The sequence below is a fragment of the Myxine glutinosa genome, chromosome 14 (assembly GCF_964187855.1).
Source record: "Myxine glutinosa chromosome 14, kmMyxGlut1.1, whole genome shotgun sequence".
Classification (NCBI taxonomy): Eukaryota; Metazoa; Chordata; class Myxini; order Myxiniformes; family Myxinidae; genus Myxine; species Myxine glutinosa.
Window position 1 is genome coordinate 18866928 of NC_136274.1, and position 23686 is coordinate 18890613.

General features: G+C 44.2%; 2 protein-coding genes across 12 annotated transcripts in view; one reads left to right on the forward strand and one right to left on the reverse strand.

The window, feature by feature from the left end:
- Positions 1-23686, reverse strand: part of LOC137439459 (multidrug and toxin extrusion protein 1-like) — a 649989-nt gene that overhangs the window by 579842 nt on the left and 46461 nt on the right. The gene's annotated exons all lie outside the window — the stretch shown is intronic.
- LOC137439464 (sodium-dependent proline transporter-like) lies at positions 1177-23150 on the forward strand. Of its 2 annotated transcripts, XM_078767911.1 has the most exons (4): positions 1177-1228; positions 3308-3408; positions 10338-10508; positions 21861-23150. In XM_078767911.1, the coding sequence occupies exons 1-4, from the start codon at positions 1198-1200 to the stop codon at positions 21984-21986; spliced, it is 429 nt and encodes a 142-aa protein (XP_078624037.1). In that variant the 5' UTR covers positions 1177-1197; the 3' UTR covers positions 21987-23150. The 2 variants fall into 2 exon arrangements, 1 of the variants encoding a protein (XP_078624037.1); XR_013621319.1 differs by lacking the exons at positions 1177-1228; positions 3308-3408 and adding an exon at positions 3676-3876.

Sequence of the window (23686 nt, forward strand, 5' to 3'; positions counted from 1 at the left end):
CGGGAGTATGCGCTCTACTGAGTGGCGTTCTAGTTCTTTACTGTTTTTATTTTGTGTTTTGCTTGCTTCCTTTGGTGCATATGTTTAACTCATGCATTGTACTTTGTGATTCCCAATAATTCATTATTAAATCATATTTTCAGTTCCAGAATAAACGTATTATCACTTTTGTACATGAGATGGCTTTTACTTTGAGGATTGAGGTGTTAAGGGTCGAAAACGTATTGAGACTCTAATGACGCCTTAAAGGTCTTGAGGCTTTGCGATGAAGCTGAGGCTATGGCCTGTCATTCCACCATCGCCAACAGGTTGCTGGCCTGTCTTCTTCCGCTACATTTCTGGAGTTGTTCCAGTTGTTCCACCAGCAATCCCCTCCGAGTGAAACCCGCTACGTCCAGAAACAATGCTCACCTCCACTCATTACCTCCGCCACCAAAGGTGGATGGAGGTTATGTTTTCACCCCTGTCTGTCTGTTTGTCTGTCCGTTTGTGAACAAGATATCTCAAAACGTTGTGGACGGATTCCGACGAAATTTGGCAGAGAAGTAGCATGTGTGACGAGGACGGAATGATTAGATTTTGGTGAAGATCCGGATACTAGAATCTTTTAAAGTGATTTTTCACGATTGGGGCCAAAAACGATACATAGCAGGATTTCTCAAAACGTTATGGATGGATTTGGACGAAACTTGGTGGAGAGGTTGTGTGTGTGAAAATGACTAATCATTTCGATTTTGGTGAACATCTGAATGTAGATTCGGCTACAATAATTGTTTAATTTTTAAATGATTCTTCACCATTGAGAGATTGGGTGAAAAGCGATATATAACATGATAGTTAAAAATGTTATGCACGAGTTATGAATAAACTTGGTGGATGCGTTGGTTAGGTGATAAGAACGAGCTGAGATTTTGGTTCAGATCCGAATCAAGATCCGGCCTGTCATTGGGATACAAATGTAAACTGTTCACTAGGCGGAGGTATTCCTCAGATCGACCCAGATTTTCTTCCTCGTCCTATGAAGGATTGATCGAGCATGGTTGCCCACTATTAACAAGCAATTCTATCAAAAGTGTAAAATCCCATGGTGGCTGGTCCACTATTTAGATATTTAAAGATAAAATAATCGAATATTTGACAAGCAATGATGTGTGATTTTTTTGCATACAAACTCAAGGTTCGTGAAGGAGCTATAACATGGAACAGATCAGGACGTACCAGAACAAAGGTGAAAGGAACAGCATATTACGTGGGCGGAGGGACACCACAACAGCAGGGTTGGGGGAGAAAATAGAGGGGGACATCGAGAAATAAGGAATGCGGGGAAGATTGTGGGGCAGGAGACAGAGGATTCACCTGGTGGACAAGATGAATACAGAAGCAAACTCTTAGGAAGGAAAATCTGGAAAATTAGAAAGAGGTGGTGGGCATGTGGTGGGTTAAAGTGAAGTAAAAAGATCATGGTTTTGGATGGGGGATTTTCTGTTGAAACCGATTTTCGATTTCATACATACAATACATACATACACACATACATACAGTCCATATATACATACATACATACATACTGTACATACTAACATACAAAATGTACATACTTACAAACATACATACATACAGATATACATACATACAGTCACGTGAAAAAGTAAGTACACCCCATGTAAAGTTTTGACTTTTTCAACATATTTCAACATACAGCTATTTGATCTTCATTTCAACAATATTGATAGATAAAGGTGATATAATATAACAAATATCATGAAACATTTACATTTTGTAGTCCATTGTATAATTTAAATAAACATAAATGCAAATTTCGCATGTGGAAAAAGTAAGCACACCCTTGGCTCTAATAGGTGGTTTTGCCCCCTTTGGCAGAAACAACCTCAAGTAGGCGTTTCTTATAACTGTCTACCAGTCTCTGACATCGACTGGGAGAAATTCTTTCCACTCCTCCATGCAGAATTCTTTCAGCTGTGCGATGTTTGAGGGGTTTCTTGCATGCACAGCTCGTTTCAAATCCCCCCCGCAACATCTCGATGGGATTTAGATCCGGGCTTTGACTTGGCCATTCCAGAACCCTCCATTTCTTTCTTTTCAGCCATTCCTTGGTGGATTTACTGGTTTGTTTAGGGTCATTGTCATGTTGCAAGGTCCACCTTCGGTTGAGCTTCAACTTTCCGACAGATGGCTTCACATTATCCTCAAGCACCCTCTGGTACAATGAAGAATTCATAGTGGATTCTATGATGGTGAGCTGCCCAGGACCTGATGCAGCAAAGCTGCCCCAAACCATAATATTTCCACCACCATGCTTTACAGTTGGTATCAGGTTCTTGTGGTCAAATGCTGTCTTTGGTTTTCACCAAACATGTCTTCTGGTAATGTGGCCAAATAGCTATACCTTTGACTCATCTGCCCAGACATTGTTCCAGAAGTGCTGGTCTTTGCCTAGGTGTTCATTGGCAAACTTTAGTCTTGCCCTGATGTTCTTTCTGCACAGCAAAGGTTTCCTCCTGGCACTCCTCCCATGTAGATCAAATTTGTGCAGCCTCTTTCTAATGGTAGACTCGTGCACTTTGACATCAACAGTGGCAAGAGCTACCTGTAGGTCCCGTGATGACATTCTGGGGTTCTTAGAGACTTCTTTCAGCATCTTGCGGTCTGCTCTCGGGCTGAACTTGCTGGGGCGGCCTGGCCTGAACAACTTGGCAGTTGTTTGGAATCTTTTCCACTTGTAGATGATCTTCCGGACAGTCGAATGATTGATTTCAAATTGTTTGGAGATCTTTTTAAATCCCTTCCCAGACTCGTAGGCATCTATAACCTTCTTTCTGAAGGCCTCAGAGAGCTCTTTTGATCTAGGCATCGTGATACTGCACACTTCAACAACAAAGAGCAAACCAAACTAAATGTCTGAGGTTTAAATAAGACAGGTGCCTCCAAGATACTGTCTAACGATGTTCTAATCATTTGCACCTGAGCTAGTGCACCTGATTCTAATTTTAGGTATTTGAAGTAGTGATAAATGTAGGGGTGTACTTACTTTTCACGTGACTGTACATACATACATAAATATACATATACCAGACGGACAGACAACAGCTGTTCCAGACGTCATTGCCCTGCTGGTTACGCCGTAAAAAAACTAGAGGAAACCTGTACCCATGTTTCATGCATTCACTGCAACCTTATTTTACCAAGGCCCTTCACTTTGTTTGCGTGAAGATATTTGAATGTCTATTAAACTATTCTTCACTGAATATTGAAACTATTTTAAAGTGGTGCTGATTAAATCTTTCAGGTACGAAGCGACTCTGTGCCAATGTGAAGGAGATGACAGGACAGAAGCCTGGTCTGTTTTTCCAAATATGCTGGAGATTTTTAAGCCCTTGCATCCTCATGGTAACTCAACGGAGCACATTCATTTATTTCAGTGACAAAACATGCCGCTATTCATAAAAATTGCATCTCAATTGTTATCATTAAACTTGTTTATAATGATTCTATTCAAATGTGCACCGTCTTCAGATCTTGAAACCCTGTGTGTTCTTGAAACCCTGTGTGTTCTTCTTCTTCTCCTCCTCTTCCCTTAATAATGGGAGAGGTCCAATGGCACCAAGCTCCTGCTCGGTCTACTCTGTCCTCCACCACTCTCTGTCCTCAGCCAACTATCTGCACCCTCCAACAACACCACCTTACTGATATCCTTCTTCACACAATCCTCCCATCTCAACCGTGATCCACCTCTTTTCCTTCAATCTTGCTCCCTCAAACTATCCACTCTCTTTTCAGTGGTGCATCGAGGAAATCTAGGGGCAATACCCCTGGCGCTCACCTGGTAGAATAAACAATATACTGCACTGAATAAAGGTATTTTAAACCAATTTCAATGCTTGCTAGAAGACAGGGCAGCATGTAGAATCATACTAACAAAATCATAAGACTTTAAATAAACAAAAAATATATATATCTATTTTGGGGGGCAAGCCACCTCCCCCCTCCCACCATGTGTACCTCCTCAGACCCCAATTTTTCCAATCCCTTGAACAAACATTGGTGCATCCCGGATGATGAAGGTTCTGGTGACGTTTCATCAAAATTTTGTGTGTAGGTTCTGAGAAAAAAAAACAAATACCTATTTTGGGGGGCAAGCCCCCCCATAGACCACCTTCGACCCCGATTTTTTAAATGCCAGGAACAAACTTAGGTACAAAACAGGTGATTAAGGTTGTGGCCAGGTTTCATCAGAATTGCATGTGTAGTTTCTGAGAAGAAAGCAAATACCTATTTTGGGGGGCAGCCTCCCCGTATATCCCCAAAGGGGCATCTTTTTTAATGTCGCAAACAAACATTGGTACATCACGGGTGGTGTAGGTTGTGATGAAATTTCATCGAAATAGTGTGTGTAGTTTCAGAGAAGAAAGCAAATTCCTATTTTGGGGGGGTCAAACCTGAATCCACTTTGACCCCCGGTAGACCCCCTTAGACCCTGATTTTTTAAAAATGCTGTGAACAAACTTTAGTCACAACACAACAAATATAATTTGTGCCAAATTTGGTCGCAATTCCATCAGCAGTTTCGGAGAAGGAGTTTCAAGTGTTTACGGACGGATTGACGGACGGACGGACGACGCATCATCGCATAAGCTCCCCTACACTCCGTTCCAGGTGAGCTAAAAATAACGCTTGGGACGACTATCAAATTGCCGCCCCCTCGTAACTGACATGTTGAATAAACACAAAGTCTAAAGAAATAACTTTAGTACAAATCAAATTAAGTGCAGTACATTTACAAGTAGACAGTTATACTTTTGTTTTCTGCCTTTGTAAATGGTCCTTTGTTTACTAAGTATGCAGTTATTGTGATCGTGGGACCTACTTTGGCAACCTGTCGCTCCCCCACCAAGAGTCTGGGGTCCCCCCAAGTTAGGGAGGTGCTACATACGTTGTACGGGAAGATAACCACCGAGCCACGCTCACGGCTCCGGATGAGCCGCTGTACATAGTTGGAACTCGCACCGAGCGCCGTGAATCAACTCCTATCCACCTACATGGCCTTTATCCGCATCTTGATGGAGTACTGCTCTTGCTCAGCTTGCCTCACACCTTGCTTGAGGCCATGGAAATCAAGACTTCAAGATCATTGGAATCTCCTGCAATGAAGCAGAGTCTCTGGGCTTATCACTTTCCCATCGCAGACACGTCAGTGGTCTCTCTCTCTTCAACCACCAGTAGGCCGGTGTTGCGCCCTTTGCTATTTCCATGCTTTGTCCCCACACCCCCTCCACCCCAAGGATTCTGCAGGGAACACACAGTCCACCAGCAACACCCTGATGGTGAAACTCCTAAATTCAGAATTATTACTCACATCCACTCATTCATTCCTCCTTTTTCCTGCCTGTGGAACAAACTTCCACATTCTCTGCAATCACCTTCTTCCCAACAGGTCTTCAATACAGCTGTTCACCACCATCTCGCATCTTCCCCCATCCAAATCCATGATCTTTTCTACCCCAATTAACCACCCCTCCCCACAGCAAGCCCACCTATTTCCAGATTTCCAGTTTTTCCTCCATACGAGCTTGATTCTGCATCAATCTTGCCCATCACATGCATCTGCCCCTTCTCCTCTGTCTTCCCCACATTCCTTGTTTGTCCAAGTCTCCCACTATTTTTCCCGAAACCTTGCTGTTGGTGTTTCCTCCCTCATTCTCTTGTTCCTTTTGTTATATTGCGTCCTGATCCGTTCTGTGGTCCAGCTTTTCCATGAACCTTGACTTTGTATGCAAAAGAAATGTCACCCGATACTTCACAGGCAAGGGTTTGTGTCAGAGAATGCACCGACCTCTGAATGAATGTTAAGCGAGATGTCTCTTCTACTAGGATTTGATGACAGATGCTCCTGCAGCAACTTTCAAAAAGAGCAAGCTCTGAGGTGCTGGTACATTGGCAAAGTTTTAATTTACTCCCCTCGTTAAGCAGCCCTTCGTTAAGCAGACATTTCCCGGTGTGTACCCCGGTTTAGAATAGGTACAACGTATGCCTGCGTGTCGTAAGAGGCGACAAAAAGGGTTGGCGTCAGGAAGGGCATCCGGCCATAAAAACATTGCCTCAAAAAGAGAACCATGACAATTACAACTACATATGGGCAGGGTACAGCCCGAAGTACCCCGTGGGGGACCCCACTCCCTCTCGTCAAAACTCAAGGTGGGGAACCCGATCGAAGCAAGGGTGGAAATCATTCCATTTATGACGACGAAAAGTCTGATGCCCGACGTGGAGATCGGTTTCTGAGGTTTGGGACATGCAATGTAGGGACAATGACAGGGAGATCAGGAGAAGTGGTGGAAGTATTGGTCAGAAGAAGAGTGGACATATGTTGTGTGCAAGAGACGAGATGGAAGGGAAGTGGTGTGAGAATGGTGAAGAGTTGGCAGGGACAGAAATACAAGTTTGTGTGGCAAGGGTGCCCGGAGGGCGTGATTGGTGTTGGTGTCCTGTTTTCTGAGGAGTTTGTAGACAGTGTGGTGAGTGTGACGAGAGTGAGTGAAAGGTTGATGATGGTGAAAATGATGATTGGAAAGCTCTTGGTGAACGTCTCTCAGGATATGCTCCACAGGTTGGTCGGAGCGATGAAGAGAAGGACAAGTTCTGGTGCGCGATAGAGAAGCTGATGGAAAACGTGAAAGATGAGGAAGTTGTTGTGGTAGGAGGAGACCTAAATGGACATGTGGGAAGGAGTATGGACGGTTTTGAGGGAGTTCATGGGGGTTACGGATATGGTGTGAAAAATGGAGAAGGTGAAAGGATTTTGGAGTTTGCTGATGGAGCTGATTTGTTGATTTGTAATACTCAGTTCCAGAAAGAGGATAATAAGCTTGTTACATACACGTCTGGTGGGTCGACGACAACCGTTGACTACCTGATGGTGCGTAGGCGAGATAGGGGGCACCTCCGGGACACAAAGGTGATCCCGGGGGAAGAGGCTGTTTCACAGCACCACTTGGTTGTCTGCGACATAAGGGTGAAAGGTGCAAGGAGAGCTCGGCGGGTGAAGTACCAACCGAGAATGAAGGTGTGGAGGTTGAAAGAGGTGACAGTGAGGGAGGCATTAAAAGAGAGGCTGAGTATGGTCGAGGATGATGTGGTTGAGCTTGAAAGGGGTTGGATGTCAATGAAAGATAGTCTGTTGGGAGCCGTTGGTGAGGTATGTGGATGGACAAAAGGACCACCGAGGCACTCTGAAACATGGTAGTGGGATGATGAAGTTGGAAAGAAGATTGAGGAGAAGAGGAATAAGTTCAAGGAGTGGCAGAAGGCGAAGGGTACGGGGGCAGAAAAGGCAGAGCATGAATGTTATAAGGCAGCCAAGAAGGCTGCAAAGAAAGAGGTAGCAAAGGCACAGGAGGCATGTAGGAAAAAGTTCGGAGAACGCTTGGATTCGGAAGAGGGTCAGAGAGCGGTATTCAGGATTGCAAAGCAGATGGCGAAAGAGAGGTGTGATGTGATGGGGGTGAGTTGCTTGAAGGATGAAGTGGGACAAATCGTTGTGGACCCAGATGGAATTAAAGGAAGATGGAAGAGATATATGGAAATACTGTTGAATGCAGAGAATGAATTGGATGGCAACATAGAGAGTAACCCAGTTTTAGGACCGGCAGAGAAGATAACCGAGAAGGAAGTTGAGGAAGCGATAAAAGCAATGAAGACTAGAAAAGCCGGAGGGCCTACGGGAGTTGTGGGAGATATGTTGAAGGCAGTGGAAAATTGGGGTGTGAAGAGAATGACAGAGATCTGCAATCTGGTGGTGAAAGAAGGCCGCATTCCAGTGGATTGGGTACTGAGTACCCTCGTCCCTCTATACAAGGGGAAAGGTGACCCTCTGGACTGTGGCTCATATCGAGCGATAAAGTTATTGGAGCATGGAATGAAGGTATTGGAAAGGGTGTGGAGAGGAGGATAAGGAAGAAAGTGAAGATTGACGAAATGCAGTTTGGATTTATGCCAGGAAGAGGAACGACAGACGCGCTTTTTATTGTGAGGCAGTCGCAGGAGAAGTACATGGAGAAGAAGAAGAAGTTGTTTCTTGGGTTTGTTGATCTGGAGAAAGCATTCAATAGGGTTCCACGTGAAGTAGTGACCTGGGCATTGAGGAAGTTAGGAATGGAGGAATGGTTGATCAGAGTAGTGATGACAATGTACAAAAGAGCATGCACAGCTGTAAGGACGAAGGACAGTAACAGTGGTGAGTTTGAGGTGAAGGTGGGAGTGCATCAGGGGTCGGTACTAAGTCCACTACTATTTGTAGCTGTGATGGAGGTGCTGGCTCGGAACGTAAAGGAGGGTTTACCGTGGGAGTTGTTGTATGCAGATGATCTGGTGTTGATTGCAGAAAGTATGGATGGACTGAAGGAGAAGATGAACAAGTGGAAGGAATGTATGGAGACAAAAGGTCTGAAGGTGAATATCGGAAAAACGAAGGTGATGGCAAGTGGTAAAGCATGTGGTGAGGTGGAAAGAACTGGGAAGTGGCCGTGTGCTGTGTGCAGGAAGGGTATATATATAATATATAACCACCTTTAGAGGCCATTTTTCCCCGCAAGCGGGGGTTGGCCTTTTTCGGGAACCGTGGTTGTTGTTGTTTTTTGGTCCCCTTTTTGAAGCAATGTTTTACGGCCGGATGCCCTTCCTGACGCCAACCCTTTTTGCCGCCTTTAATGACAAACAGGGAATTACCAGTGAACTGGTACTCAATTAGCCGACCTCGGAAGGATGACAGGCTGAGTCAACCCCCCTGGCATTAATTCAGCGATCGACCGGGATTCGAACCCAGGATCCTAGGTATGCTAAGCCGGCACCCTAGCCGCTAGCCCAACACCAGGGATAATCGGAATGTATGGAGACAAAAGGTCTGAAGGTGAATATCGGAAAAACGAAGGTGATGGCAAGTGGTAAAGCATGTGGTGAAGTGGAAAGAACTGGGAAGTGGCCGTGTGCTGTGTGCAGGAAGGGTGTCGCAGTGAATTCCATTCAATGTACAATGTGTGCTGAGTGGGTTCATCAAAAATGTAGTGGTTTGAGAGAGTCATTAACCAGTGTGGCAGCTACATTCAAGTGTAAGGTGTGCACAGAGAGAGCTGCAGATGGAGGAAATGTTGAGTTGGATCTTGGAGACAGCATGAAGCTGGAAGGTGTGAAAACATTTTGTTACCTAGGAGACATGCTGAATGGAGAAGGTGGATCAGACTCGGCAACGGTTGCTCGAGTGAGATGTGCATGGAAGAAGTTTCGGGAACTGAGTGGCCTGTTGACGAGGAGGGGAGTGTCGTTGAAGCTGAAGGGAAAGGTGTATGCTGCATGTGTGAGAAGTGTTATGATTTATGGGAGCGAGTCATGGGTAATGAACGTAGAGCAGCAACGAAGGCTGGAAAGGGTGGAATTGCGAATGGTTCGGTGGATGTGTGGAGTATCGTTGAGAGAGAGGAAGACAAATGATGAATTGCGAAAGATGATGGGAATAGAGCCTGTGATGGATGCTGTGAAGAGAAACAATTTGAGATGGCTTGGTCATGTGTTGAGGAAGGATGAAAGTGACTGGTTGAGAAGAGTGATGGAAATGAATGTAGAAGGAAGTAGAGGACGGGGAAGACCGACAAAGACTTGGCTAAAGATGGTGGAAGAAGAAATGCGGGCAAGGGGGTTAACAAGGGGAGATGCAGAAAATAGGGCAAAATGGAGAAGATTGTCATGGAGACCGCAAGGCTAACCCCCACTTTTGCAGGGAAAATGGCCTTAAAATGCCTGTTGTTGTGTTGTTGTTAAGCAGCCCTTCAGCAACATCTTGCAATGCAATCAAAGTCTGTCCAGAGTACAATTTCAGCTATGGAAACGTTTTCGGAGTGGTCATGCAAGTAGCCTACGTCAGGACGACCTTAGTTGTGAGGAAAGATGAGAATAATGGCTGTTTACAATAAATATGATGAAAATATTCCAAGATGATATCATAAGTAACCCTGGGGTATCGTATTTCATTCTTAATGCTGCAAATTTACTCTTCCAAAAGCCAAGATCTTGGAAACATGAAAACAATACAGTATTCTTCAACACCTTTCTGCCAGATTGAGGCCCAAAGGCCTCCGCTTCAAAGCTTTGATTTGAGCATTAGGGTATTGTTCCATTGGTATTTGAGATTAAGGCATTGTTCCAAAATGAGAAAGGTGCAGATCTGAGAAAGGGAATATGTCGTTGATGTGATGTGATTTAAAAATTAAAAATTATTGGAGTTTGGTGAGAGGTTTGAAATAATAACTTATTTTCCTGGATTCCTGCAGGCAATAATCCTTTCTAAAATCATTCTTTACAAGACCGTTCACTATGGAGAATACACTTACCCTTCATGGGCGTCGGCGTTTCTGGGGTGGATGACAACCATCTTCATCCTCATTTGGATCCCATTAGGAATGGTTCATACGCTCACCAGAACTACTGGCACCTTCTGGCAGGTAATCCACAGCAAGATGAATGAAACAAGGAAAAAGTACATTTGCATGTGCATAAAATATATATTACACAAAAATAAACACATGTATGTTTATATCTTGAACACTAAAATCCATGATAACACAAATGACAAAGCCATGTTAATGCGTTTCAAAGTGCAAAGTGCGTATGTAGTCATAAAAGGAATTGTTGGTTCTCTATTGAGACATAAACACTTTTGAAAAATAAAAAACACAAACATTCTTACAAAGACCAAATTACATGGTGAAGTGTACTTCAACCTGAAGATCAGTCTCGTAAAGCTCATCCAAAACAATCCACGTGCACCTTTACTAAAAGGCCTGCAGGATGCACAGTCAGACAAAATAAAACACGTGAATCCTGGCCCGAGACCTCGTCCGCAGGGTGTTCCAAGTTTACACGACGTTTCTATCTTCAGGCATCGTCAGAAACAAAACAATAGCTGAGAATAAAAAGCTTGCAGCTGAACCTGCACAGTCACGTGAAAAAGTAAGTACACCCCATGTAAAATTTTGACTTTTTCAACATATAGCTATTTGATCTTCATTTCAACAATATTGACAGATAAAGGTGATATAATATAACAAATATCATGAAACATTTACATATTGTAGTCCATTGTATAATTTAAATAAACATAAATGCAAATTTCGCAGGTGGAAAAAGTAAGTACACCCCTACATTTATCACCACTTCAAATACCGAAAATTTGAATCAGGTGCACCAGCTCAGGTGCAAATGATTAGAACATCGTTAGAGAGGATCTTGGAGGAACCTGTCTTATTTAAACCTCAGACATTTAGTTTGGTTTGCTCTTTGTTGTTGAAGTGTGCGGCATCACCATGCCTAGATCAAAAGAGCTCTCGGAGGCCTTCAGAAAGAAGTTTATAGATGCCTACAAGTCTGGGAAGGGATTTAAAAAGATCTCCAAACAATTTGAAATCAATCATTCGACTGTCCAGAAGAACATCTTCAAGTGGAGAAGATTCCAAACAACTGCCAACTTGTTCAGGCCAGGCCGCCCCAGCAAGTTCAGCCCAAGAGTAGACCGCAAGATGCTGACAGAAGTCTCTAAGAACCCCAGAATGTCATCACGGGACCTACAGGTAGCTCTTGCCACTGCTGATGTCAAAGTGCACGAGTCTACCATTAGAAAGAGGCTGCACAAATTTGATCTACATGGGAGGAGTGCCAGGAGGAAACCTTTGCTGTCCAGAAAGAATATCAGGGCAAGGCTAAAGTTTGCCAATGAACACCGAGGCAAAGACCAGCACTTCTGGAACAATGTGCTCTGGACAGATGAGTCAAAGGTAGGGCTATTTGGCCACAGTACCAGAAGACATGTTTGGCGAAAACCAAAGACAACATTTGACCACAAGAACCGGATACCAACTGTAAAGCATGGTGGTGAAATATTATGGTTTGGGGCAGCTTTGCTGCATCAGGGCCTGGGCAGCTCACCATCATAGAATCCATGATGAATTCTTCATTGTGGATTTTGGACCGTGGTCACATTTTGGACCTTGTCTGCTCCACTGGATTAAATTTGCACCATCTCTATGGCTCCGACCTCACCCTCTCTGACCACTTAGCCATCACTCTGACCATCAACATCCCCGCCCCAACACCAAGGCATTATCGCACAATCAACTTCCGTAAGCTAAACGCTCTTTCACCTACCTCATTCTCATCCACCCTCTCTGAAAAAATGTCCACTTCTCCCTTCATTGACCTCCACACCCCTTCCGACCTCACTGACTACTACAACCACACTCTCTCCTCCTGCCTTGACCAGCTTGCGCCTGTAAAAACCAAAACAGTTTCTTTCACCCATTCTGCTCCCTGGTTTACCCCTGAACTCCACCTGATGAAAACTCGTGCTCGCCAACTTGAAAGACTCCGCAATAACACGGGTCTCACAGTTCACTCCCCAGCCTACAAGGACCACCTACAACACTACAAAGATGCCCTCTCCCGCGCCCGCTCTGCCTACTACTCTCAAATTATCCACTCTGGCTCCGGAAACCCAAAAGCACTCTTCTCGACAATAAACAAACTCCTCCGCCCCCTGAACACCACCACCCAGTCATTCACAGTAGACAACTGCATCTCCTTCCTCTCTTTCTTCCAACGCAAAATTGACAACATCTACAACAGCTTGACCACCGCCGCACCCGCTCCCCCTCCAACCACCTGCCCCCCCTTGTCCTGCCATCCCCTGTCTCGGTTCTCCCCAATCTCCCCTACTGACCTCTCTGAACTCCTCATAGGAATGAAAACTGCCACCTGCACTCTTGACCCCATCCCCTCCAGCTTTGTCAAAGCCTCCCTCCCTGCTCTCTCTCCACTTATCATTGCAACAATAAACTCCTCCCTGTCTACAGGCATCGTCCCACCTTCCCTCAAAATTGCTGCTGTTACCCCCATTCTAAAAAACCTGGTCTAAACCCTGACACCCTAAACAACTTCAGACCCATCTCCAACCTACCCTTTCTGTCAAAAGTTTTGGAACGCGCTGTACCCACTCAACTCAAACATCATCTCTCTGCCAATAACCTGTATGAAACATTCCAATCCGGATTCCGGTCCAACCACAGTACTGAAACTGCTCTCCTCAAAATCACCAACGACCTTCTCCTCTCCTCTGACGCTGGCAACCTCAACATTCTCGTCCTCCTCGACCTCAGCGCTGCCTTTGACACCATCGATCACACTATCCTCCTCACCCGACTTAAATCCACCTTTAACGTTACCGGCACTGCCCTCTCTTGGATTAAATCATACCTCTCTGACAGATGCCAGTTCATCTCCATCAATAACTGCAAATCCCCCACTGCTCCCCTCCCCCAAGGTGTCCCCCAAGGTTCAGTTCTTGGCCCCCTCCTCTTCATCCTTTACCTGTCGCCGCTCGGTCACTTAATCCGCCGTCATGGATCTCCAATTCCACTGCTTCGCCGATGACATCCAGCTTTTCATCTCCACCAAGTCCGTCTCCACCGACACCCACTCTATCCTGACAAACTGCATCACTGAAATAAAATCCTGGCTTCAAATCAACTTCCTCAAGCTTAACTGTGATAAATCTGAAATAATCATCATTGGCCCAAAAACGCTCACAAAATCCACCCATAACTTTGCCCTCAACATCGACGGTATCCCAGTATCCACCTCCCCTCACATGCGGAATCTTGGCGTCATCTTTGACCAAACCCTTTCCTTCGACAAATACACTAAACAGATCACAAAGTCAGCCTTCTTTCACCTGAAAAATATTGCCCGTCTCCGCTCATCCCTCTCCTCCACGGCTGCAGAAACCCTCATCCACGCCTTCATCACCTCCCGTCTGGACTACTGCAATAGCCTCCTCTATGGTTCACCCTCAAAAATCACCAATAAACTCCAATACATTCAGAACTCCGCTGCCCGTCTACTCACCCATTACCGGACCCGTGACCACATCACCCCCGTCCTTTACAAGCTTCACTGGCTCCCCATCCCCCAGAGAATCCAGTACAAAATCCTCCTCTTGACATACAAAGCCCTCCATAACCTGGCCCCATCCTACCTGGCTGACCTCCTCTCCAGACACACTCCCACCCGCAACCTCCGCTCTGCTGGTACCAACCTCTTGACCCCCTCCATCCGGACCAAATTCAGATCCTGGGGGGACAGGGCCTTCTCCATCGCTGCTCCCACCCTCTGGAACTCACTACCTCACACCATCAGAGACTCCTCCTCACTCACCACATTCAAAACATCACTAAAGACCCACCTGTTCAACACTGCATTCAACATTCAACCCACAGCATTTAACCCCTGACTATCTCTTCTCCTTCTCCCTCCTTTTGCTTTAAATATTTCCCTATTGATTCTTGTCTTTTTGCAATTGTTGTTTTCATGTATTGTTATGCATTATGTTTGCCACTCTGTCAAAGCGCCTTTGGGCTTCTGGAAAAGCGCTATACAAAATAAATGAATTATTATTATTATTATTATTCATTGCACCAGAGGGTGTTTGAGGATAATGTGAGGCCATCTGTCGGAGAGTTGAAGCTCAACCGAAGGTGGACCTTGCAACATGACAATGACCCTAAACATACCAGTAAATCCACCAATGAATGGCTGAAAAGAAAGAAATGGAGGGTTCTGGAATGGCCAAGTCAAAGCCCGGATCTAAATCCCATCGAGATGTTGGGGGGGGGGGGGGGGGGATTTGAAACGAGCTGTGCATGCAAGAAACCCCTCAAACCTCGCACAGCTGAAATAATTCTGCATGGAGGAGTGGGCAAAAATTTCTCCCAGTCGATGTCAGAGACTGGTAGACAGTTATAAGAAACGCCTACTTGAGTTTGTTTCTGCCAAAGGGGGCAATACCACCTATTGGAGCCAAGAGTGTACTTACTTTTTCCACAGAAGGAAATGGCATCTCTGTTAATTTTTTGTTGAATAAATTATTGCAAAGTCAATTCTTCATTGTTTTTTGTTCAATTAGATTAGATCACCTTTATCTATAGATACTGTTTAAATGAAGATCAAATATTGATATGTCCACATATGTTAAAAAGATTTTAAAAAACATTTCATGGGGTGTACTTACTTTTTCACGTGACTGTATACCCTTGAACACCACAGAGCACATGGTATCACATCTGGTGCCAGGAAGAAACTACACTAGTGAACTGGATTTCTCATTTACATTACCAAACATGACATCGGTGTCATCATCCTTTGTGTCAATTTAAATTGACCAATCAGTAGATAGATGACATGATATTATGATATATAAAAGCATCGAAGGCAAGGCCGAGTCTTTAGAACAATATTATGTTGAGGAGACTACTTCGCACATACATGGAAGAGCTTCATGCAGCATGACAACCTCGGTCTTACTTTCCAACTGTCAAGTTCACTTGTGCGTGCATCATTTTATTGTTCAATTAAAAACACTCCAATCCCCTCCCACAACCCCTTCCCGCTCTCTCTTCCCACCTCCCCCACCCCCTCCTCCGCACCCCTCCCTCCTCACACACTACTGCAGCCCCTTCCTCCAGACTGCCACCCTACCTCATCCACTCCTTCCTCCACCCTCCTCCCACCCCAACCCTCCCTCCACACTCCCATTCAACTCCCTCCTCCCACCATCCTCCTCCAGACTTCCACGCCTCCCTTTGGCCCCTCCCTCAAAATCTGCACTCATTGAGGGGATGTGGGAGGTTTCCTCCACTCGTAACTTCCTCAATGCCCATGTCAATACTTTGCGTGGAACCCTATCTAATGCTTTCTCCAGATCAACAAACCCAAGAAACAACTTCTTCCTCTTTTCCATGAACTTCTCCTGCAACTGCCTCACAAAAAAGAGCGCGTCTGTCGTTCCTCTTCCTGGCATAAATCCAAACTGCATTTCGTCGATCTTCACTTTCTTCCTTATCCTCCTCTCCAACACCCTTTCCAATACCTTCATTCCATGCTCCAATAACTTTCTCGCTCGATATGAGCCACAGTCCAGAGGGTCACCTTTCCCCTTGTATAGAGGGACGAGGGCACTCAGGTCCCAATTCACTGGAATGCAGCCTTCTTTCACCAGCAGATTGCAGATCTCTGTCATTCTCTTCACACCCCAATTTCCCGCTGCCTTCAACATATCTCCCACAACTCCCGTCGGCCCTCCCACTTTTCTACTCTTCATTGCTTTTATCGCTTCCTCAACTTCCTTCTCGGTTATTTTCTCTGCCGGTCCTAAAACTGGGTTACTCTCTATGTTGCCATCACATTCATTCTCTGTATTCAACAGCATTTCCATATATCTCTTCCATCTTCCTTTAATTCCATCTGGGTCCACAACGATTTGTCCCACTTCATCCTTTAAGCAACTCACCCCAATCACATCACACCTCTCTTTCGCTATCTAGACCAGGGAACTTCGTGATATACCCACCACTAATTGCAATAGAAACCATTCAGGTGTTTTTCAACTTCAAATATACTATAGAATAACATACTAAAAGTCTCGGGAAATCGAAGTACAGGCTCATGCTTATTGTTCAAGTTGGCCGCCAAAATCACCGCCAAAACTGAATTTTTTTAAATTGGTCCTATATACGCAAGTAAAAGTGCTAAAAATGTATATGAAACATCTAGACATATGTTGTTGGTGACAAGAAATCCATTTCTGACATTTTTAAACTGGTCACATATTTAAAATTCAAAATGGCCATGAAACCAATATATTTAGAGATAAAATCAAATATAAGCAATTACTTGTACTTCATATAATGAATCATTGGTTCAAAGGTAATGAAAGTGAATGAAATACATTGGATACACTGGCTTAGTTGTTGTCTTTAATAGTAAAGTGTTCTTTTCTTTTCTTTCACAGAGTAACTAGCTCATCATGGACAAGTGCATTTTCTGTGAAGAACCTTTATCCAATGGAGAGGCAACTTCCACATTTCGCCCAAAAGGATGTCAAGGCATTGCTAAAGCTAATGAGTTGCAGAACAGAAATATAAGTACGGTGCCTGGCCAACTTGTGCATGTCAAATGTAGGAAGAACTTTTTTTGCTCAAACAGCATAACCAGTGACAACAAAAAGCGAAGTCTTGACTCAATTTGTGACTCCAAGTAGTTCACAATGTGCACGTCGATCCACAAATATGGCATTCAATTACAAAGATAACTGCATATTTTGTGGTGTTTCCGATGCACAGAAATATAACAAACCAACACATAAACTTTTCGCTGTCAGAACGATAGATTTCCAGAAAACGATATTGCAGGTATGCAATGAACGCAATGATTCATGGTCAGACACTGTTAGAGGTAGAATTGAGTACGCACAGGATCTACATGCTGCAGATACGTATTGCTTGCACCCGACAAACCTACACTGGCTGATGCAATATGGAAACAACTTCCTGATGCTTCCAAGACATCTAGCCTACCAAATGACCCACCAAATGATGTACAGTATGTCCTAGATGGTGGAGCTCTCTTGCACAGACTTCCATGGAATGGTGGAGAGACATACAATGCCATTTGTAGTCGTTACGTCCAGTATGTTGCAGGCAAATATGACCCTTCCATCATTGTATTTGATGGTTATGAAGGTGGCCCGACCACGAAAGATGTTACACGTGGTAAACGGGCCAGAGGAAGTGTCAGTGTTTCCGTGCATTTTACAGGGGACATGGTGTGTTTGTTGAAGAGAGAAGACTTTCTGGCCAACAAGACCAATAAGCAACGATACATAAATCTGCTCAGTGAACACTTTGAACACCATCGCACTGAAGTATTGCATGCAGAGGCTGATGCAGACGTCCTGATGGTGCAAACGACTATTGCATCTGCAGATAGAAAGAACTCTGTCCTCATTGGAGATGACACCGACCTACTTGTGCTCCTCTGCGGTCAGGCATCAGACATCCTTTGACATTTATTTCAGACCTCAGCCAAAGTTGACTTCCAAGAAGCCACCCAGATGCTGGAACATCAAACTGGTCCAAAAGGCACTTGGACAAGATATTTGTGACAACCTTCTCTTTGCGCATGCCATACTTGGGTGCGATACTACATCCGGGTTGTTCGGCATTGGGAAACCCATGGCTCTGAACAAACTCAATAGGTCAAATGAATATTTCCGGCAGCAAGCTGCAGTCTTCAAAAACCCATGTGCCACACACGACGGCATAATGACAGCTGGAGAAAACGCCCTAGTTTGTTTGTACAATGGCAAACCTGGCGATAGACTGAACACCCTTCGTCTGCAACGCTTCCACCAGAAGGTTTCATCCAGTACAACTTGTGTAAAACCTCGCAACTTGCCTCCCACATCGTCAGCAGCTCAGTACCATAGCCAGCATGTCTATCACCAAGTCCAGCAATGGAGTGGGGTAGATATGCGTGCCGAGGATTGGGGATGGAGGATCAGCGATGGGAAGATGTTTCCTGTTCAAACGAACTTGAAGCCTGCACCTGAGTATCTCCTGCAAGCGATCAACTGTTCCTGCAAGACAGACTGTAGAGGAAGATGCAGTTGCGTAAAGTATGGACTGCAATGTTCTCCAGTGTGTATAGAATGTAAAGGACTTCATTGCTCCAATGTGACTCTGCCTGATCAAGAAAGTGACTCTGATGATATGTAATGGTATCCAGCAGAGGTTTAGTATTCAGTGCACTCGATATTTTAACATGTTTCTAGAAAATGAAAGTACAAAACTAGTGTCGAGTATAATAACACTGCTCCTGCGCCGCTGTGCCCAGCATTTTGCTTAATTGTTGATGCACCCCACTGGACGTGCCAATTTCATAAAATCTTTGTGAAACTTCACAGAGTGCAGTGCTGAATTCTGCAAGAGCTGCTAATGTCATGACCTAAATTAATATCCAATAGCAAACTGACAGTTTGGCGGCCATTTTGAATTTGAAGTGAACAGTTTGTATATATGTCAGAAATGGGTTGATTATATTCAATAACATATACCAACGTATTTCACATCTGTTTTAGCTGTATTACTTGCTGACAAGAAGGTAATATTCTAAAATTAGCAGTTTTGGTGGTTATTTTGGCAGTCATTTTGGCGGCCATTTTGAACTTGAAATATGTAACCAGTTTTAAAATGTCAGAAATGGGTTTCTTGTTACCAACAACATATATGTAGGTGTTCCACATATATTTTTAGCACTATTACTTGCGTATATAGGGCCAATTTTAAAAAAAATCAGTTTTGGCGGGAATTTTGGCAGCCAACTAGAAAAAGAAGCATGAGCCTGTACTTCAATTTCCAGAGACTTTTAGTATGTTATTCTACAGTATATTTGGAGTTGAAAAACACTTGAATGGTTTCTATTGCAATTAGTGGTGGGTTTGGCCATATAACTTTACAGATTCCCTGGTCTAATCTGCTTTGCAATCCTGAATACCGCTCTCTGACCCTCTTCCGAATCCAAGCGTTCTCCGACCATTTTCCTACATGCCTCCTGCGCCTTTGCTACCTCTTTTTTTGCAGCCTTCTTGGCTGCCTTATAACTTTCATGCTCTGCCCTTTCTGCTCCCATACCGTACCCTTCGCCTTCTGCCACTCCTTGAACTTCTTCCTCTTCTCGTCAATCTTCTTTCCAACTTCATCATCCCACCACCATGTTTCCGAGTGCCTCAGTGGTCCTTTTGTCCATCCACATACCTCACCAACGGCTCCCAACAGACTACCTTTCATTGACATCCAACCACGTTCAAGCTCAACCACATCATCCTCTACCATACTCAGCCTCTCTTTTAAGGCCTCCCTCACTGTCACCTCTTTCAACCTCCACACCTTCATTCTCGGTTGGTACTTCACCCGCCGAGCTCTCCTCGCACCTTTCACCCTTATGTCGCAGACAACCAAGTGGTGCTGTGAAACAGCCTCCTCCCCCGGGATCACCTTTGTGTCCCGGAGGTGCCCCCTATCTCGCCTACGCACCAGCAGGTAGTCAATGGTTGTCGTCGACCCACCTGACGTGTATGTAACAAGCTTATTATCCTCTTTCTGGAACCGAGTATTACAAATCAACAAATCAGCTCCATCAGCAAACTCCAAAATCCTTTCACCTTCTCCATTTCTCACACCATATCCGTAACCCCCATGAACTCCCTCAAAACCGTACATACTCCTTCCCACCTCCCTTCCCGCCTTCCCACCGCCTCTTACGACACGCAGGGATACGGTGTACCTATTCTTAACCGGGGTACACACCGGTATTCAGACCAGTACACAAAACAACAAATGTTTACCTCTAAATACTTGTAGTTCTATAAAAGTGGAATTCAAGTGGGAAATTAGAGAAATTCAATTCAAAAACATATCAAGCGACAGAGAGCACACAAAATGTCAGCATATGCTTTGCCAACTTGGGCCAACATGGAGGAGTTCCAAACATCAGTTGTGATTCGACGTTGGAAGGTTTTTTTGGAGGTATATTTTATCGGTATATTCACATAACTATATTAATATAATGAAAGCAGATCACCCAAAAAAGTGAAATAATGTGATCCAGTGTATAAACAACTGAGTATGTAAAAAACAAGAGTCGTCTGTCTCGCTTGTAGAGTGCTTGCCAGTTCGCTTCAGACCTCAGGCAAGCACTCCAATAAAACGGTTGATAAGGAACGGCTGGCTTGGCAAGCAAAAGCAAGTTGATTGGTAGTGGAACACCACCTGCAAAAAGAAAAACTGGCGTAAATATTAAAATTTCAGAATTCACTCCAGATTTTGACACTTAATTAGCCCACATGCCCCGATCCTCAAAGCTGAAGACGGTTCCAATTGTATTCTTTAATTAGTCCATGAGAGTAGATCGGAGTTCCAACGCAAGGCATTTTTGAGCAGGCCGAATAAAATAAGAACCCAGCGATGTGACAGATGGTTGACCAAGATGGTGCACCGCCATTTTGGTCAGGCTTATTTTGTAATGTGCGCCCCCTAATTTGTTTCAAAAGGGGTGTTTAAATTTACCCAAACACCCAGTTTTCATTCCTGCACTCGTTCAGAGTTCCCTTAATATGCATGCAAAGTTCTGGTCTTCCAGCTTCCATGGTTTTTGAGTTACTAGGGCATGCCCGTACTATATCTATATCTAAAATTATATCCCCCCCCTCTATTTACATGAAATGGTTTGGTCCAAAGCGAACGGCTTGCGAGTGGTGACAATCCCCCCCCTCTATTTACATGCAATGGTTTGGTCCAAAGCGAACGGCTTCCGGAGTTTGGTAAAGAAATCGCCATCGCGTGCACAAACGCGCAGGAAAGCGAATGAATCGCAAATTCGTTTTTATTAGTTGTAAAACATAGTTTAACGCCAACATAGTTTGCAAACGTGAAATAAATGAATACGCTCTCAAATGTGCCATCCGAGGCAGAGTGTGCCCGCCACGTTCGGCACACGCGATCGTTCGCTGCTCTCTGATTGGTTGAATCGTTTTTTGGACATAGCTCGGTAAGTAATTGTCCGATTAATATGAAACCTTGAAAAGGCACATCCTCGGGTCCCCAGCAATATACCTGGCAAGTTAAAAGTATATCGGACCCGTGGTTGTCGAGAAACAGCGGTCACAGACAAACAAACGTACAGACAGACAGAGATTACTGGAATTATAGATAGATGGAGAAGACACTGACTGACTAACTAACACACACACACACACACACACACACACACACACACACACACACACACACACACACACACACACACACACAATTATAGATTGTAATGTAGTCGTCATGATGCCACTGGAATCTCCTTGGCCAACAGTTTCTGAATGATCTTTCTGAGACCGTTATGTTTCTGATTCACAGCGTCTGGTGAAGTCCATTAAACCAACATTTTCTGCTGTGAGAGAGAGCAATGAACTTAATCTCGGAAGCCAGGAACTACCTCCAGAAGATGTCGATCACCACAACGATGGAGGAGTACCTGGATAATGCATCTCACCAAATGCCTCTTTTTAATGAATATGATTGTGGCACAAACCATTTTGTAATTGTACAATTGACTGGTTAAGTGGTTATGCCACACCAAATGTCCGTATTGTTAAAGTGTGTTCTCCAGGTTGGAGTTCGCAAAAACAATCAGATCAATTGTCCTTCATATGAAGTTATTCGTGTATGAGAGGCATTAAAAATATTCTACAAATTAGAAAATCAAAAATGCACTATTTAGCCTCGCCCATTCCTAAAGGGACACCAGAGGGTGTTTGTGTGTGTGTGTGTTTGTGTGTTTGTGTGTGTGCTTGTGTTGTCGGCGATCTCTCTGTGCCACTTATTATCTCTACACTTATAAAAGAAGTCTTCATTGTTTATCTGTTACTGAGTGATATCTGCGAGTTCACATTTAAATGAATTGTTCGCAATCATCATACAGGTCAACTTCGAAATACATGAACCACTGTCAATGTATTTTGCATTATATCTATAACATGGATGTCAGCACTTATTGGGTAATTGTTTTGCCTCGCACATTGATGAAGAAAAACTATTGTAATGGTGTTGTCTGTCAGTCAGGGGAAGAGTTCACACTATTTTTCAGATCTACTGTAATCTATCTACTCTGGGGGAGATTCTACATTGTTAAATGATCTGTGTTGTCATTATTTTGCAATACATAAGTGGAGAAAATTAGCAGGCTGGAAGGATCGCCAAGAGGTACACACACTCTCCTATAAACTCTGTAGCCTGGGTTTCAATCTCAGCCCAACTACAAACTGCCATCCTGGTATTTCACAGGTAGGTTGATTCGTCAATGCGTGTGCCGTCCCTCGGATCAACATGAAACGGGCGTCACATCTGCTGGCATTAGTTGGTGGGTGTTAAAGGTCAAACGTTATCCTTCACGAATAATATGTGAGCTGTCGCTGTTATAAGAAACGAATCCCTAATTCCTGCCCGAACCCTTAGGTTAACATCAGGCCTGATCAGCCTGTTCGTGAAAGACTTAGTCCAAGCTTCCCGAGGCCATCTCCACAAGAACATGGGAATAATTATGGCCAGTATAGAAGAGGAAGAAGAAGTAGAGATATTCATTATCAAAAATGTTTTCGATGATTTGCATAAACTTATGGAATGAAAAATAAAGGTATATTGGGATGATTTGATGATTGCATCTTGTTTCTAAAACTCCATGACTGTTCCACAAAAATCGCAGCTGTGTACGAAGTTAGCGGTTCAGTTTGACATTTTAATACAAGTACACGCACACCCTGCGGGCGCAGTAGGAAGGATCATGTTATTATCCTCTCAGGGGTGTATATAGATTACAGTAGATCTCGGCTCGGGCATCAAGAACGTCAGGTTTCTTTCTTTCAGTTTGATGGGTTTTTTGGGGGGAGTTTAAAAAAAAAATAATATAGGTTCTAACAAGGGAAAATCAAATCAATAATCACAATAGGCCTATGCAATAAGGTAAAATAATGAGGTAAAATAAATCCTATTAAAACTAAGGCGCCTCGCTCTCAATCACGGTCACAGACAGGGAAAAGGGACGCAAAACCAGGCGACTTATCTTTGTTGTGGCAATTGGGGAGCGCGAATGTGGAGCACGGAGGTGGTGTTGAGGTGGGCAGGACGATGGACAAGGTGAGGCGACAGCTGGACGACAAAGAGAAGATGAGGAGACGAGCAGGATG

Bases quoted from the DNA above. Each gene is read 5' to 3' on its own strand.
- LOC137439464 (XM_078767911.1), top strand. From the start codon at position 1,198: ATGGAACAGATCAGGACGTACCAGAACAAAG. The intron at 1,229-3,307 runs GTGAAAGGAACA...TAAATCTTTCAG, and splicing joins CAGGACGTACCAGAACAAAG to GTACGAAGCGACTCTGTGCC. The intron at 10,509-21,860 runs GTAATCCACAGC...TCTGATTCACAG, and splicing joins CTACTGGCACCTTCTGGCAG to CGTCTGGTGAAGTCCATTAA.